The following is a 13457-nucleotide window of genomic DNA, read 5'->3' as shown; positions in this document are numbered from 1 at the left end:
ATGTAATTAATTCGATATACCTACCTACACGGATACGGATTCATAAGTGATTTAACTAAATGCTTATAAACAAATTTGGAATATCTTTTTTTTTAAATATGTTTTAAAAAAAAATGTTCAAAATTTCTAATAAAACTTATATCTCTGAACTTTTAGCTGGCTTGAAGGTTCTAGATTATTTAGTTTTATGCAGATGTTTTAAGATTCAATGAATGACTCCTGTCTAAATGAACTACCTAAAGCGTCTGAGTGTAAATTTTACGATTGTATCTTCTCTGCAAGTCGCTCTTGTACATGGACAATATTTTGACAGTTGTGCAACCGCTGTCAAGTCTTGTGTTTTGTATTTAGACCAGTTGCCAACCCTGTCAGAAACCTTGCAATAAAGAAAATCTTAACCTACCATAGATTCTAAATGCATTCAAAAGTGGTTGCTAACGTCCAAAGTGACGTTTTGGTCATAGTTCTTGATTCGTCTGGCGCGCAGACGGGCCACGGGTCGCGGGCGAGTGCGGGGTGGGCGTAAGGTCGTGGCCGCGGCCGCGTACTGTTTGTCAAGGCAACAGCGTGTATCGCCCTCCGCTAGTCCGCTTGAGCTGGGGCAGAAAGGTGTTGTGAAGTCCTCGACGCAATAGGCACCCGATGCGCTGAAATTTAAAGCATTTTTAGCATTCCTTCCTAGCATAGAAGCAAGCTTAAACATAAGCACAGATAGCATTTTTCTCCCCGGGAAATGGATAAAATGTTATCTTCCCCTACAGCTGCTCGTACCGACTGGGGTAGTAGGGTGGTTTTAATAGGGGGGGGGGGGGGGGGGGGCTACTTTTCTAACTGCGTTTTAGGCAATTTAAATATCACTTGCTTAAACAGTGCAGCAAAAGGGTTGACAGCGTTCTGTACATGTCCTATCCAATCTTTCTTATTTTTAGGTAGGTACTTCTCTATGAGCCAACGATGTCTACCTAAGTAGAGTGACGAGGGTATAAACGAATCACTTACGTCATAGGTGCGGGTTGTCCTAAAGGTACAGGTAACGCTGATGACCTGGATGGAGGAACTCTCACTGAGCATCTTCTACCACAAGGAGCGGCGGATCTCGGCCTGAAGAGGCTCTCGGCTTGGTAGCAGATTGACCAGACGTGGCTGCATAAAGCTTCGTCTGCGAAAAGTAATATTGGATTAACACACTGAACTGTTCAAACTGTTCCTAACTTTTTATCAGTCTTTGATCTTGAAAGGGTTTTTCTTTGTATACGTATAAAACGAATATTTACTCGTTTATAATATACTAGCGTACCCAGCCCGCTTCGCCGGGTTAGATTTTGCTTTATTTTATTTAAACAATAAACTTACATCATTAAATTTTTAATTTAAGTCTCATAATATATTAATCATTTATTTTTCTCCGTATTCATTCTCTTCTATTCTCTTCTCGAGCGGGTAAAGATCATTATCTACACCCATGTACACCCAACAATAGAATATCATCATAGTAAATAAAAGCTTTATTTGACAGTTTGACAGTTCAATAATAGAAGTGCTCCGATCGCCACCAAACTTTACAGGATTACTCGCCAGGTCAATCCGGAGATTCCCTAAAAGTTTCATTGAAACGGAACATACCCACGCACTTTCTCTTTTATACAAGTGTATAGAAGTATATCGGGAAAATCCAACTACGTCGCAAAGCGTCGCAATACGGTATATCCTAGCGGTTAGAAAACAACAGTTGCGGTTTCATATTTATTCCAAAACCATACTTTTATTAGCGGAACCCTAGGAGGTTTGTGACATAGGAACTGTAGCAACTTTTTCCGAGGAAAACACGCCTTAGTGTTATATGAATCTATGTACCTACATATTTTACTAAAAACTATTACAAATGTGGAAGTGTGTTTGTCTCCTACGGTCGGCTCACCCGCTAAAACGAAATGTTTGTGAAATATTTCATAAATCAATGGAAATCATAATAAAGTTATTTATTCATATTGCAGAAAAGAGCTGTACGGTTAATACCTAAATAAACCTTAATCACGTGAATCCCTCCGTGAAAAATTTAAAGAAATAGGTATACTTACGGTAGCTTCCCAATCTATTTATAATAATATAGTATTTTAAAGACTAAACATTACTCTTTATAAACGAAAAGTGGATATAAAAATCCGCCTTAATCGAAATGGACATAAGTTAGTGACATCTGCATATCGTTTGCGAAAGGTGCAGAAGTCATTTGTGGTATTGAGTGCCTATGCTTTAATTAAATGATTCCCAAGGTTATTTTGGAACTGCCAACGCATAACTTTAAACATTATGCTAAAACACAGTTATTCAATTGTGGTTACTATAGGTACGATTGATGAATTTCTAAACGACAAGGCTCCTTGGAAGCAGGCTCCGCTCTCATCTCTCTCAAGATAGAAAATTTAAAAGATGGTTAACTGTAAAATTATGTTCAAAAAGAGCAATCTGCTGAGTTTCTTGCCGGCTCTTTTCGTTTGAATCTGCCTTCCGAACCGGTGATAGAGTCACTACAAAAAGACTGACTTGACGCTTCAAAAGTGCTTATAAACTGGGCCTGAATATTGAATTTAGAATTTTTGAATTTTATGGCATAAAGTAAAGCTTTCCTCCTTGTTTTGCATGACTACTTAATATAGCTACGTACTTGGCGTGTCTTCGCAATAGGGCTGGCTTCGTCCGCCGTTAAGACAAAAGTCAGCATGTCCTAGACGAGCGCCCTCTCCGTAGCGACCAGCGTTGGTGTGCAACACGTGAACTGCCCGCGCGTCTCCCGGGTCCAAGCGAAGTGCTGGCGCAGATCTGATAAGAGGACGGGCTGGATCTAACCCTGGGTAAACGAATTTCATCAAGTAGATATTTATCGTACAATATAATTTAATGGATAAATTATTTTTGCTTCTGTGTTAACGCAATTTACAATTTACACATTTGTACAATATTCTTTTGTGTTAGTGCTCTGTTTTTATATAATGTTGTTGTCATGTCATGTCTTATATCTTGTTCACGCACGCACACAAACATCCACTTGCACACTCTTTTATGCACTCACGCACATACGGTCACACACACTCACACACACACTCACACGTACTCAAACACACCCGCACTCACACGCGCGCACACACACTCACACACACATCCAGAATGCCCCATACAGACCTACATAATTTATTCTACAGTTATTGTTTAATTTTTATTTTCTTATTTTTTTAGTTTTAAATTGTTATGATATGTAGATTTCATAAAACATAAGTTTAAAATAAATAAGCACCCTTTGTAACAACTGGACGGACCACCCTCTATAAATCAGGTTTTCCTTCAGCAGAGGTTAGGGCATTCATGTTACTATTGTATCCATTATTTTTAGCCTGAATAAATGAGAAATGCTAATAATCTTTAATTCAACCAACAGTTCCTGTTGGAGCAGAGTAATTATTCGAGCTCTAAATCAATTCTCACAGGCCTCTTCTCTTATCCTCTAGCAAGGGTTTCCAATCTTATGAGGCCTGGCAAGAAATTTGTCTAGGCACCCTAACCTAGCTAGTTAAAATAGACAGGTTCTTGTTAGTAAGGCAGGTGGGAGTAAATAATTAAACATCCTCATTATGAAACTAATAAAACCGTAATAAATTTTAACAAAAAATTAAGCTACCTCAACTATGTGATCTTGATGATCTCAACACAATTTTTTAAAGAGACACCACTGTCAAAGAATTAAGTAGGTATATTCTACCGCAGGTGAAACCCTGCTGTAGGATACAAAGAAGGCTGCTGCCCAGATAACGGGGGCTGAGATTGAAGGAGGTAGGTACTCAGTATGACATAGTTTTGAGCTACAATATTTTCATTGATTTTCATTCAGGTTTTCTTAACATATTTGCTGTTTGCTATTTTTCCTATCACTTTCTCGATAATAAACAATTTTTCAATATAATGTTCATGAGACCTACGTAGAGCCTAGCAGGCTGCACTGAAATAAAAAAAATCCTTTTTCAAAAAGATCATAAAGGAGAAAAAGTTTAAATTGCCTTTTCTAACAGTCTCTTCAGAATGAGCCACAGCGTACCGGGGGCTGATTTCAAATGCTACTTACCAATTATTCTATTGAGTCTAAAATTCAAGTAGTTGGCCATTATTCCGCACATGTGCGCGCCAAGCGAGTGGCCTACACACGTGAGCCTGTCCGGCCTCAGTCCAGCACGTCTTAACGATCCCAGGGCCTCAGCAACACACCGCGCGACTGGCCTTAGGTTGTGTACAGCCGCAACGTAGCACGGAGGCTGCGAGAGCTGGCCCCAGTCCATCATGAACACGTTGTAGCCACCGCGACGGAGGTAGGCTGAATAAAAACATCATCAGGGTAAAGAGTCTCCTCCGGGGAAGTACCTACTACAGCCATGCTTATTTCTGTCGCAAAGCAGAATTGCTGTGTTAACGGTCTGAAAGGCTTGGTTGCCGATTCATCAGATGATTGATACAGAGCAGTACTTTGCGAGACTTGTCCCTTGCATACCCCGCGAATTGTTGCGATGTTTATACAGTAGGTAATAGGTAATTGTCGGAACCATCTGCTTGATACGTCAATTGCTTATTAGTGTATAAACAAAAGATTTATCATTTGACCGATTAGGGTTTAATACAACTGCTATACTTCACGGGAGCCATAGCCATGAGTTCGACCGTTCTAAAAATTCTGATATTCCGCTAGCTAGTGTTGTACTCGGGGCCCAAGGTCTAACTCATATACGCGCTCAGTTGCATAATATATGCAGCGATAAAAAAAACATCATGTTTAAAAACTTCAATACCACGATGACGAGTCTTCCGTTTTCAATATGGAGGGTAGAGGTAAGGAGAGTCATCTGTGTATATGAAAAAGTGTCGTCAAAATGTATTAAATTAGGATGGCGCCACATTTGCATCAGGGTAACTCTTAAAAGAAGCGCCAAATATAAATATTGTTAGAGTAGGCTTGAAAAATAAACAAGGAAGTATGGAGATACAAGGAAGTAAGGTTATATTTACCACAATATTTTGTACAACGTAAGTTGTTGAAATTTTCAATAATTAACTACTTTAGTCGATAATGACATTAATTTTTTTAACTCGGCATACTTCAATTCATCTACGATTGCTACATTCATACCATACCCTGTGCATCCACCAGCGCCATTGTGGAGGATTTTTGAACTGTTATTTAGCGCATACACTGGACACTTTTTCAACTTTTCTCCCATATAAGATGACTCTCCTTACCTCTACCCTCCATAGTTTTCAAATATAGGTTAATTGATGTTACTATAATAGGTATATTATGTCAGATCACATTTGATTCTTGTGGCGCCATCTAGTTTGGTAACGTGGAAATCGCTACACCCCTAACACCCACATGCGTTTGTACTAACTACTACCTATACTTAGGTATCATAACTAAGTAGTCAGATTGCACTCGATAGCTAACTTGTAGAGGAATATACCTAAGTAGAAAAATCCTACAAGTTGGCAACCTTTACTCATAGTGGAAGTACCTACCTAATTCCCTTCCGATATTTAAGAGTCGTCTGAAGGACTACTACCTACCTACCTTTCTTTGAGTGATGGCATTTGAATAGATTCTATATTATTGTTTGTAAATTATGTATTAAAATCGACTTATATATATTATGTGCATTTTATATTTATATATTACGTATACTTAAATTATCATGTATTTGTATCAACACTTTTGGCACTATCCCGTTCTCTTGCTGTAAGTCCTGTCTACAAAGGTTGCTTGTAAGAGATTGATGCAGCAATAAGGCCGTCTTTGCATGTCTACAATGTCTGTATACTCCTTACTGTTTCTTTTCCTGTATGTTATACGCACAATAAAGTGTTTCTTCTTCTTCTTCTTCTCATTGTACAAACCGCATAATTTAACAGTTGTATAGGACGTACCTACTTTACCTACTCATACGCCACAAAAGTTACTAAATAGGGCCTGTAGGGCTAGGATGCGCGCCACGATAGAGTAATATCTACCCAGTATCTCGTATGCACATTCTAGCCTTACCTACTAGTCGAAAGTTTGTTGCAGGCAAAGCTGCCTGCAACAAACTTAACCGGATATTCTTTTATCATGAGAGTATTGGACTGCAGTATCGGTGAAAGTAATGGGAAATGCAGAATGCATCGACCGCGCCATCGCCATTTCGTTGGCGCCGCTGCTTCTGCTCCGATACACTTTCACTTTATTGCAAAAATGTCACATAAGTGAGCGTTTAATGACTTGATCAAACACAAAGTAGTCGTGGTTCAAAAGCGCTGCTCAATGAAAGTTTGCGACGTGCTAAGTTATCAGTAAAGAAATGACTAACTACCTCGTTGGTTTCGTGATAAGCTGGTTCTCTAGCTAGTTAGCTAGTTTTAGTTATTTATTTAAAATTTTTATTTGCACACCACTACAAATTAAAGAAATATAAAAAGAATAGATTTAAATAAAGACTAAATCAGAATAAAAATGCGGCCTTATAGCTTGGTAATTTTGTCTGCCAACAGCTACATAATATATTAAATATTAAAAAATAATAAACTAATATATAATTTAATTATATAAGTCGTTTTTTAAAAAAAGCTTGTTTAAATATAGCTAATGTTGAAGAAGAAGACAGACTGGTAGAAAATGTTAGTGGTACTTTCTTTTTTATATTATTATACAATAAAAATTTTAAACCGACAATCCAACAATAAGTACGTACTACCTATCTGGTCTTAGGAAAACCGCAATATCCACACTGAGCCCTGAACTAGGGAGCACAGGCAGGAGAAAAAAATTATATCCCCCGATTATATATCCTTACAAGGGATATAATTCACGTCCACATGCTAAATAACGGGAACATGAAATAGGAGAAGTTCTGAGAACATCATCAGCAAGGGTTTTTTGGGAATTTATAATTTGTGTATATTTGTCTAGTTCACGTACATAAACTCGATTGAAGAGTGGTTTGATATAGTTTCCAAAAAAAAACCTCGCTAATAACCTTCGGTAGTAACTTATGCATACCATCTCTCAGGACTACGATAGGCAGAGTGTCATCTCCACCGGCATAGCCGTGTATGAGCAGGATAGTCTCATGTGACGGCTCCCAACTGCTTTGCCGGAGCCAGTCCTCGCTGAACAGGTCTACCTGGAAAACAGAATATACGAATATATAATAATAATCTTTTATATTGTTGTGCCATGTGACGGCAGATCTGAATACAGTTGTCACCAGCCCTTCTTTCTCGCGGGTTTCGTACGAGGCGACTAAGGGAATATAACAAAGAACGGGCAGCAGCGTCCTCTATGCTACTACTACCCTATACTGCGATCTCCAACCCATTTGGCCAGTGTGGTGATTATGGGAAAACCCTTCCGTTAGGAAAGGTTTTTAGTTGAACAGTGGACTTATAGAAGTCCACTGCTTAGCTAAAAACCCTTTATGGCTAGACTATTGATAATGATGTACACTATCGGAAAAGCGGTGAGGGACTTGTGGTTTGGATGTCTCCTTTTCAGGGGGGCTGAGTTCGATCCTCGGCACGCACCTATAACATTTTGGAGTTATGTTGCGTATCTAATTTCATCGATAAAATATCAAAATTCAAAAAATTCAAATTCAAAATTCATTTATTTTCAAGGCCTAATATAAGCACTTTTGAAACGTCAAGTTTGTCTGTGTGTAGTGACTCTACCACCGGTTCGGTAGGCTGATTCTACTGAGAAGAAGCCGGAAGAAACTCAGCAGTTGCTCTTTTCGAACATCAAAAATTTACATTTTAACATTCATTTTTCTATCTTGTGAGAGATGAAAGCGGAGCCGGATGCTTCCAAGCAACCTTGTCATTAAGAAACTCATCAATTGTATAATAACCTCGCTGTAATAAATCGCTGTGTATCGCAATGTATCACTTGCTTTAACGGTGCTAAACTGTATCCCTGAGAGTTAGCCAGACTGAGATTATACCAATCCACGCTTGGCAAGCGTGGTGGACTACGGTCTTAACCCATCGCTTTCAAAGAATAAGTTGTCCCGTGCCCTGTAGTGGGCCGATAAAGCGTTGATAATAATGGCGTTGATAATAATGCTTTATTTAAAAAACTGCTTCAGAAATGCAGTCGTAATTATAAATAACTGGGTTGGTATTCACTATTTAGATAAAAACAGCACATTTCTACTGATAAAAGTGATATTCAGTTCAGAAACAATTCAAGATTTTGCAAGCGTTGTTCGTGCATACCTGCCTAATGTAATACGTTCGCCATTACACACTATGTAGGTTGCAGTTATACTTATTTTCATAACTTAATTAGGTACAATTGTAATGCAATTTAAACATCACACAGTTAAGAGTTAAGAAATACTCACCTCTTAGGGCTAAAACGAATATATTCATAGTTTCTCATAATATTTTATTGTTTATAATAATAATTAGTTGTATCGGATTATCTCTATTATCATCTAAATCACCATCATAAAAACCCAATGAGAAGGGTTTAGGCCGTAGTCCACTACGCTGGCCCAGTTAGGATTCTTGGTATCTCTATTATGAGTCGAATAATTTGTAGACATAATTATCTCGTGGTGTGCATGGTAGCGTATTACACAGCTAGTGACGAGAAATTTATTCTGCGATCTGCATTGGTAAGCTAAATCGCTTGGAACCAAGCCCCCACCAAACCAAAACGAAGAAAATTTTGAAATTATAAATTCCCAAATTGCACCCCCCGGATGTCGGATGTCGAAACAAACTCCTTCGCTTATAAGACCACAGCCTAGGGAGGCAGCCATAGGCAAGGCTTGAGACACAGTAAACATATTAGCAGTAATCTAGCTATGGCTCGTTCTTCTTCTCCCATAGGAGAGGGATCATTCCTATCTGTCCCCTCAGGGCCAGGGGGCCAATTAGGAATAAATAGTGCAGTCAGTCCCCCTGCTGCCGACGAAGGGACAGATCAAAAGAGGGATCTAGAGTAAAGACCCTTCACACTGCTACAATGTGGGTTGACGGGCCGAGCGTGGCGGCGAAAGCTGTGTCTTTGCAAAACAACTGTCGACCTTACGTACGTAGGAAGGACACTGGTTAACGGTATACCTAATGTGTCCATTCAGTTTGTCTTGACCTGACATAGTTACATTTGTATGATTAAAATAGGCTGCGTAAATAATATTTTTTTAAATTTTCTTAATTCCTTTCTCGGCTCTACAATATTCTGAATAATATACTATAAATAGACTTTCGTTTTCAATTTATTTTCTAAGAAAAAAAATGGTTGTTTATACTTTTAAAGTATGATAATATTAATTATGTATTTATAAAACTCTGCTTACTGTCTACCACTTAAGAAAGCTTACCGATTTTTAGCATCTCATCATTATTAGCGTGTGACAAACAACAGTCCACTGCTGGACTAAATGCCTCTCGCAAAGGGTTTAGCGTAAATACTAAAAATATACTAAAAATAATACGCAGGTCACAGAAGTACTAGTAGCATAGAGGAAGCTACTGCCTGTTTTCCGCTATCTCTCCTTAGTCACCTTGTATGACACGCGGGAAAACTATTATTATCATAATCATCAACATACCAACACTTTACCGGCCCACTACAGGGCAAGGGTAGCCTACCGCAATAAAAAAAGTATGGCATCCGCCATTTTGTGGCGACGGCCATGTTTGACAGATTTAAATAAATAAATAAATATACTACGACAATACACACATCGCCATCTAGTCCCAAAGTAAACGTCTATGAATATTTCTATGAATAAAATAATACATAGATAAACACCCAGACACTGAAAACATTCATGTTCATCACACAAATATTGTCCAGTTGTGGGAATCGAACCCACGGCCTTCGACTCAGAAAGCAGGGTCGCTGCCCACTGCGCCAATCGGCCGTCAAAATGAAATGCAATGAAAGGTATATAGGCCTTGCCTTGCCTGTGCTATACCACACGGCAAATATTTTTGAGACCTATTTGCTTGCAAGGCTCATAAGAGTGTATTACGGGGCCTAGCTGCAAGATTTGTCAAACTGAAAACGTTAATAACTATTTGTAGCGGGATGTTTTTTGTGCGCGCCGCGATTCCTGCTCGGAAAACAAGGTAAGATACGAAATCAACATACTTACATGTCATTAAAAAAAAAGAGAATCTTTTCATATTTATATCGTAATCTATGCCGTTTGGCTATGCGTGACGGCAATTAGAATGTAGTTGCCACGATCTTTATCTTCCCGTGAGTGTCGTACGAGGCGACTAAGCTAATAGGTATAACGGAGGACGGACAGCAGAGTCCTTTTTCCTTCGGAAGAAGCCTTCAGTCCAGCAGTCAGTGCCGCATTAACCACGTAGCAAGAGTAGCAATTGCTACGGGCTTCGCATATTTAATACCGCTCATCTCTTCCTGACTGACTGACTGACTGACAGACACGCACACGCACACGAGTGTAACCCGATTGTATATAGCAAATACGTATTGTATTTAAGATACGTTTATACTTATTTAAGATACCTAAATATTGAGTATTGAATTGTATTTTTACCACTTTATACTTAATAACCCATAGCAGATCAAGGGCTGTTTTAAAGAATTTACTACGGGCCCCGTGCTCGCTTAATATATTAGACGTATTTGAATGAGGCCCACTAAAGACTCTTTGTTTATAGTTTTTCCTTAGGGAATTGGAATTTAAATAAAATTGACACTAGTCATAGTTAAGCGTGAGCAGGTACAGCTAGTATAAAATAAAAACTATCACTTCAGAAGTACAACTACAAACTGAGCAGGTGAGTAAATTATGTTTGCAATAAACGACTATCGATGTAGAGGTCAGGTAAAGTGTATATTTCTCTAAAGGGCCAAGGTTCGGTGCTCACGTTTCACAGCACCTATCGATTACCACAATGGCTAAGGGCGTAAGTATTACATGATAACAATTACAAGGTGCAACAACTTGGATATAGAGAGATACCTATTACAATAATTCTTTAGAAACTCACACGTATATATTATCCACATAAACATCAATTTCTGGACGTAGGTCTTAGGTATGTAGAGATTTTGATACTTCACGATATTGTGCCTAAAATCCTATTTTACAAAGAAGGTTCCCAAAAATCGCGTTGATTATTTAGCAGTGCATGCCGGGTTGCTCTTCTAAGATAAGCGTCTGACTGTCTGACTGCTTATTCAGAAATTTTGTCTTTTTCACCTGACATAAAGTCTTTACTTGACATAACTTACGCCAGAAGGTGGTGAAACAAGCCCTAAGAAAGTTGATGATGATGACTTATTTTAGTAGCACAATAGTTGTGGTTTGACAGAAAGGTATGCGATGCCAAAGTCGCACGCGCTTTTCGCCGTTATTCGCGCCTCGAGAATACAAAGCAGATTTTGTGTTTAGAAAGTTTCCAGCTCATAAATTATACATTGTTTACGATAATGATTACAAGACTATTTCTATTTGCATATATTATGTCGACCTCCCTTTCAGAGTTCAATCCCCAGCATGCGCTTTTAACTTATCGGAGTTATGTGATGAGTGTTACCTAATTATAACAAGCTTTGACGGCGAAGAAAAAGTTGTGAGTAAACCTTTTTAATAATAAACATACCAAGTAAATCCCCCACCTCATTATTATTGGAAAGTCATACATAGCCTTTAAAGAAAGCAACACTTCACATGGCATGTCTTAGAGTTTTCCATAATCCATAAGGCTTTCAAAAAATTGTGAAGTCAATTAATCCGAACTTAGTCAGCGTGCTTGACTACGGCAATCCTTCTTTTTCTTAGAGAAGACACTCTACTAAGCCGGGCTGAAGGTAATCTATCTATCTATATATATAAAAGAGAAAGAGTGTGGGTATGTTCCGTATAGGCTTCGAAACGGCTGGACCGATTTCAATGAAACTTTTAGGGAATCTCCGGATTGACCTGGCGAGTAATATTGTTAAGTTTGGTGACGATCGGAGCACTCCTATTTTTGAACTGTCAAATACAGCTTCTATTTACTATGATGATATTCTATTGTTGGGTGTACATGGGTGTAGATAATGATCTTCACCCGCTCGAGAAGAGAATAGAATGTATACGGAGAGGAATAAATGATTTAATATATGATGAGACTTACATTAAAAATTAAATGATGTTAGTTTATTTTTTAAATGAACATTTAATACAGCATAATCTAGCCCAGCGAAGCGGGCTGGGTACGCTAGTTATTTATAAAGAGAAAATAAATTATGCTAACCTCTTTTTTAAACGGCTCCGCTTCAGTATACAAATTGAGAGTGACATTCGGATCTGGACAAGGCTCACGCTCTCGGCGCCACACGCAGTCCTCCATCGTAGAGTTAAACACATCTGTGTTTAGGAATAGCGCTTCTTTGATGGGCTTTCGTTGAGCTACGATAGCTGAAAAGAGAAACGTCATACTGAGTTCGTCACACCACTCTTGAGGTATCTTGGGGATTGCAGTAGCAACTGAGAGGTTGGATTGGCCCTCGCAGTTAATTTCCCCATTATTCTAGGGTTCTCAGAAAAACAGCAACTCAAGTCCGAGGTCTAAGGACCATTTGCCATTTGTCATAGGACAAGCCCATCGGATGTCAAATTCAAATTTAATTTATTTCAACTAGAATACGCACTTTTGAACGTCACGTCAATTCTGCCTGCTTGTAGTGACTCTACTACCGGTTCAGAAGGCCGATTCTACTGAGAAGAAGCCGGCAAGTAACTCAGCAGTTACTCTTTTACAACATCAAAAGGAATCTGCTATTTTATATTATAATTTTACATTTTAACATACATTTTCTAACCTGTGAGAGATGAAAGCGGAGCAGGTTACTTCCAAGCATTACGAAATTCCTCGTCATTAATTTGAAGGGTTTAACCCTTGGTGATAAGAGTAGGTATTGTTTTATATTGTGTATAAAAGTCAATCAAGTCATAAACATCTAGCAAGTTAACTATATCGATAAAAAATTGGTATTTACGAGTACGTTGACAATTGAAATAAACCTTTAGGAGCTGAGTAAATGTAGTTTTCAGGCCAGCGGGCCAATCGATGCGGTGTGTCGGGGTAAACTGGTCATAGAATTGTGTGCTAGGTTTGTCTTCGCGGAAGGCGTATTATTAAGAGTTCAACGGTCGTCGTAAATACATTAGTGGGCTTTATCTGTAAATAAACAGATTAACTCACTTCTAATTAAGCAAATATAATTTTGTCAATTAAGTTTGTATATTATCACTATCATCATTATGATTTGCACTGGACATAGGTATTTCTAAACAATATCGACGCTACACGATCCTATGCCATTTTGTACAGACAATTTAAATGTATTATTATTATTTTTTTAATTCACTTTTGTAAACTTCTCTCCTTAGTTTATTTTAATTTTAATA

The 13457-nt window shown here is 38.3% G+C and overlaps 1 protein-coding gene across 1 annotated transcript; it reads right to left on the bottom strand.

Annotated features, from left to right (window-relative positions):
• Nucleotides 1–217: 217 nt before the first annotated feature.
• LOC120627381 (pancreatic triacylglycerol lipase-like) lies at nt 218–12483 on the bottom strand. The gene is made up of 6 exons (XM_039895375.1): nt 12301–12483; nt 7067–7190; nt 4115–4360; nt 2666–2848; nt 1000–1159; nt 218–647 (listed from the first exon to the last, which is right to left on the bottom strand). The coding sequence occupies exons 1-6, from the start codon at nt 12481–12483 to the stop codon at nt 422–424; spliced, it is 1122 nt and encodes a 373-aa protein (XP_039751309.1). The 3' UTR covers nt 218–421.
• Between the last annotated feature and the right edge of the window lie 974 nt (nt 12484–13457).

This window comes from Pararge aegeria, chromosome 11 (assembly GCF_905163445.1).
Source record: "Pararge aegeria chromosome 11, ilParAegt1.1, whole genome shotgun sequence".
Classification (NCBI taxonomy): Eukaryota; Metazoa; Arthropoda; class Insecta; order Lepidoptera; family Nymphalidae; genus Pararge; species Pararge aegeria.
Note: the sequence above shows the minus strand (reverse complement) of the source record. Positions and strands in the feature narration are given on the sequence as shown.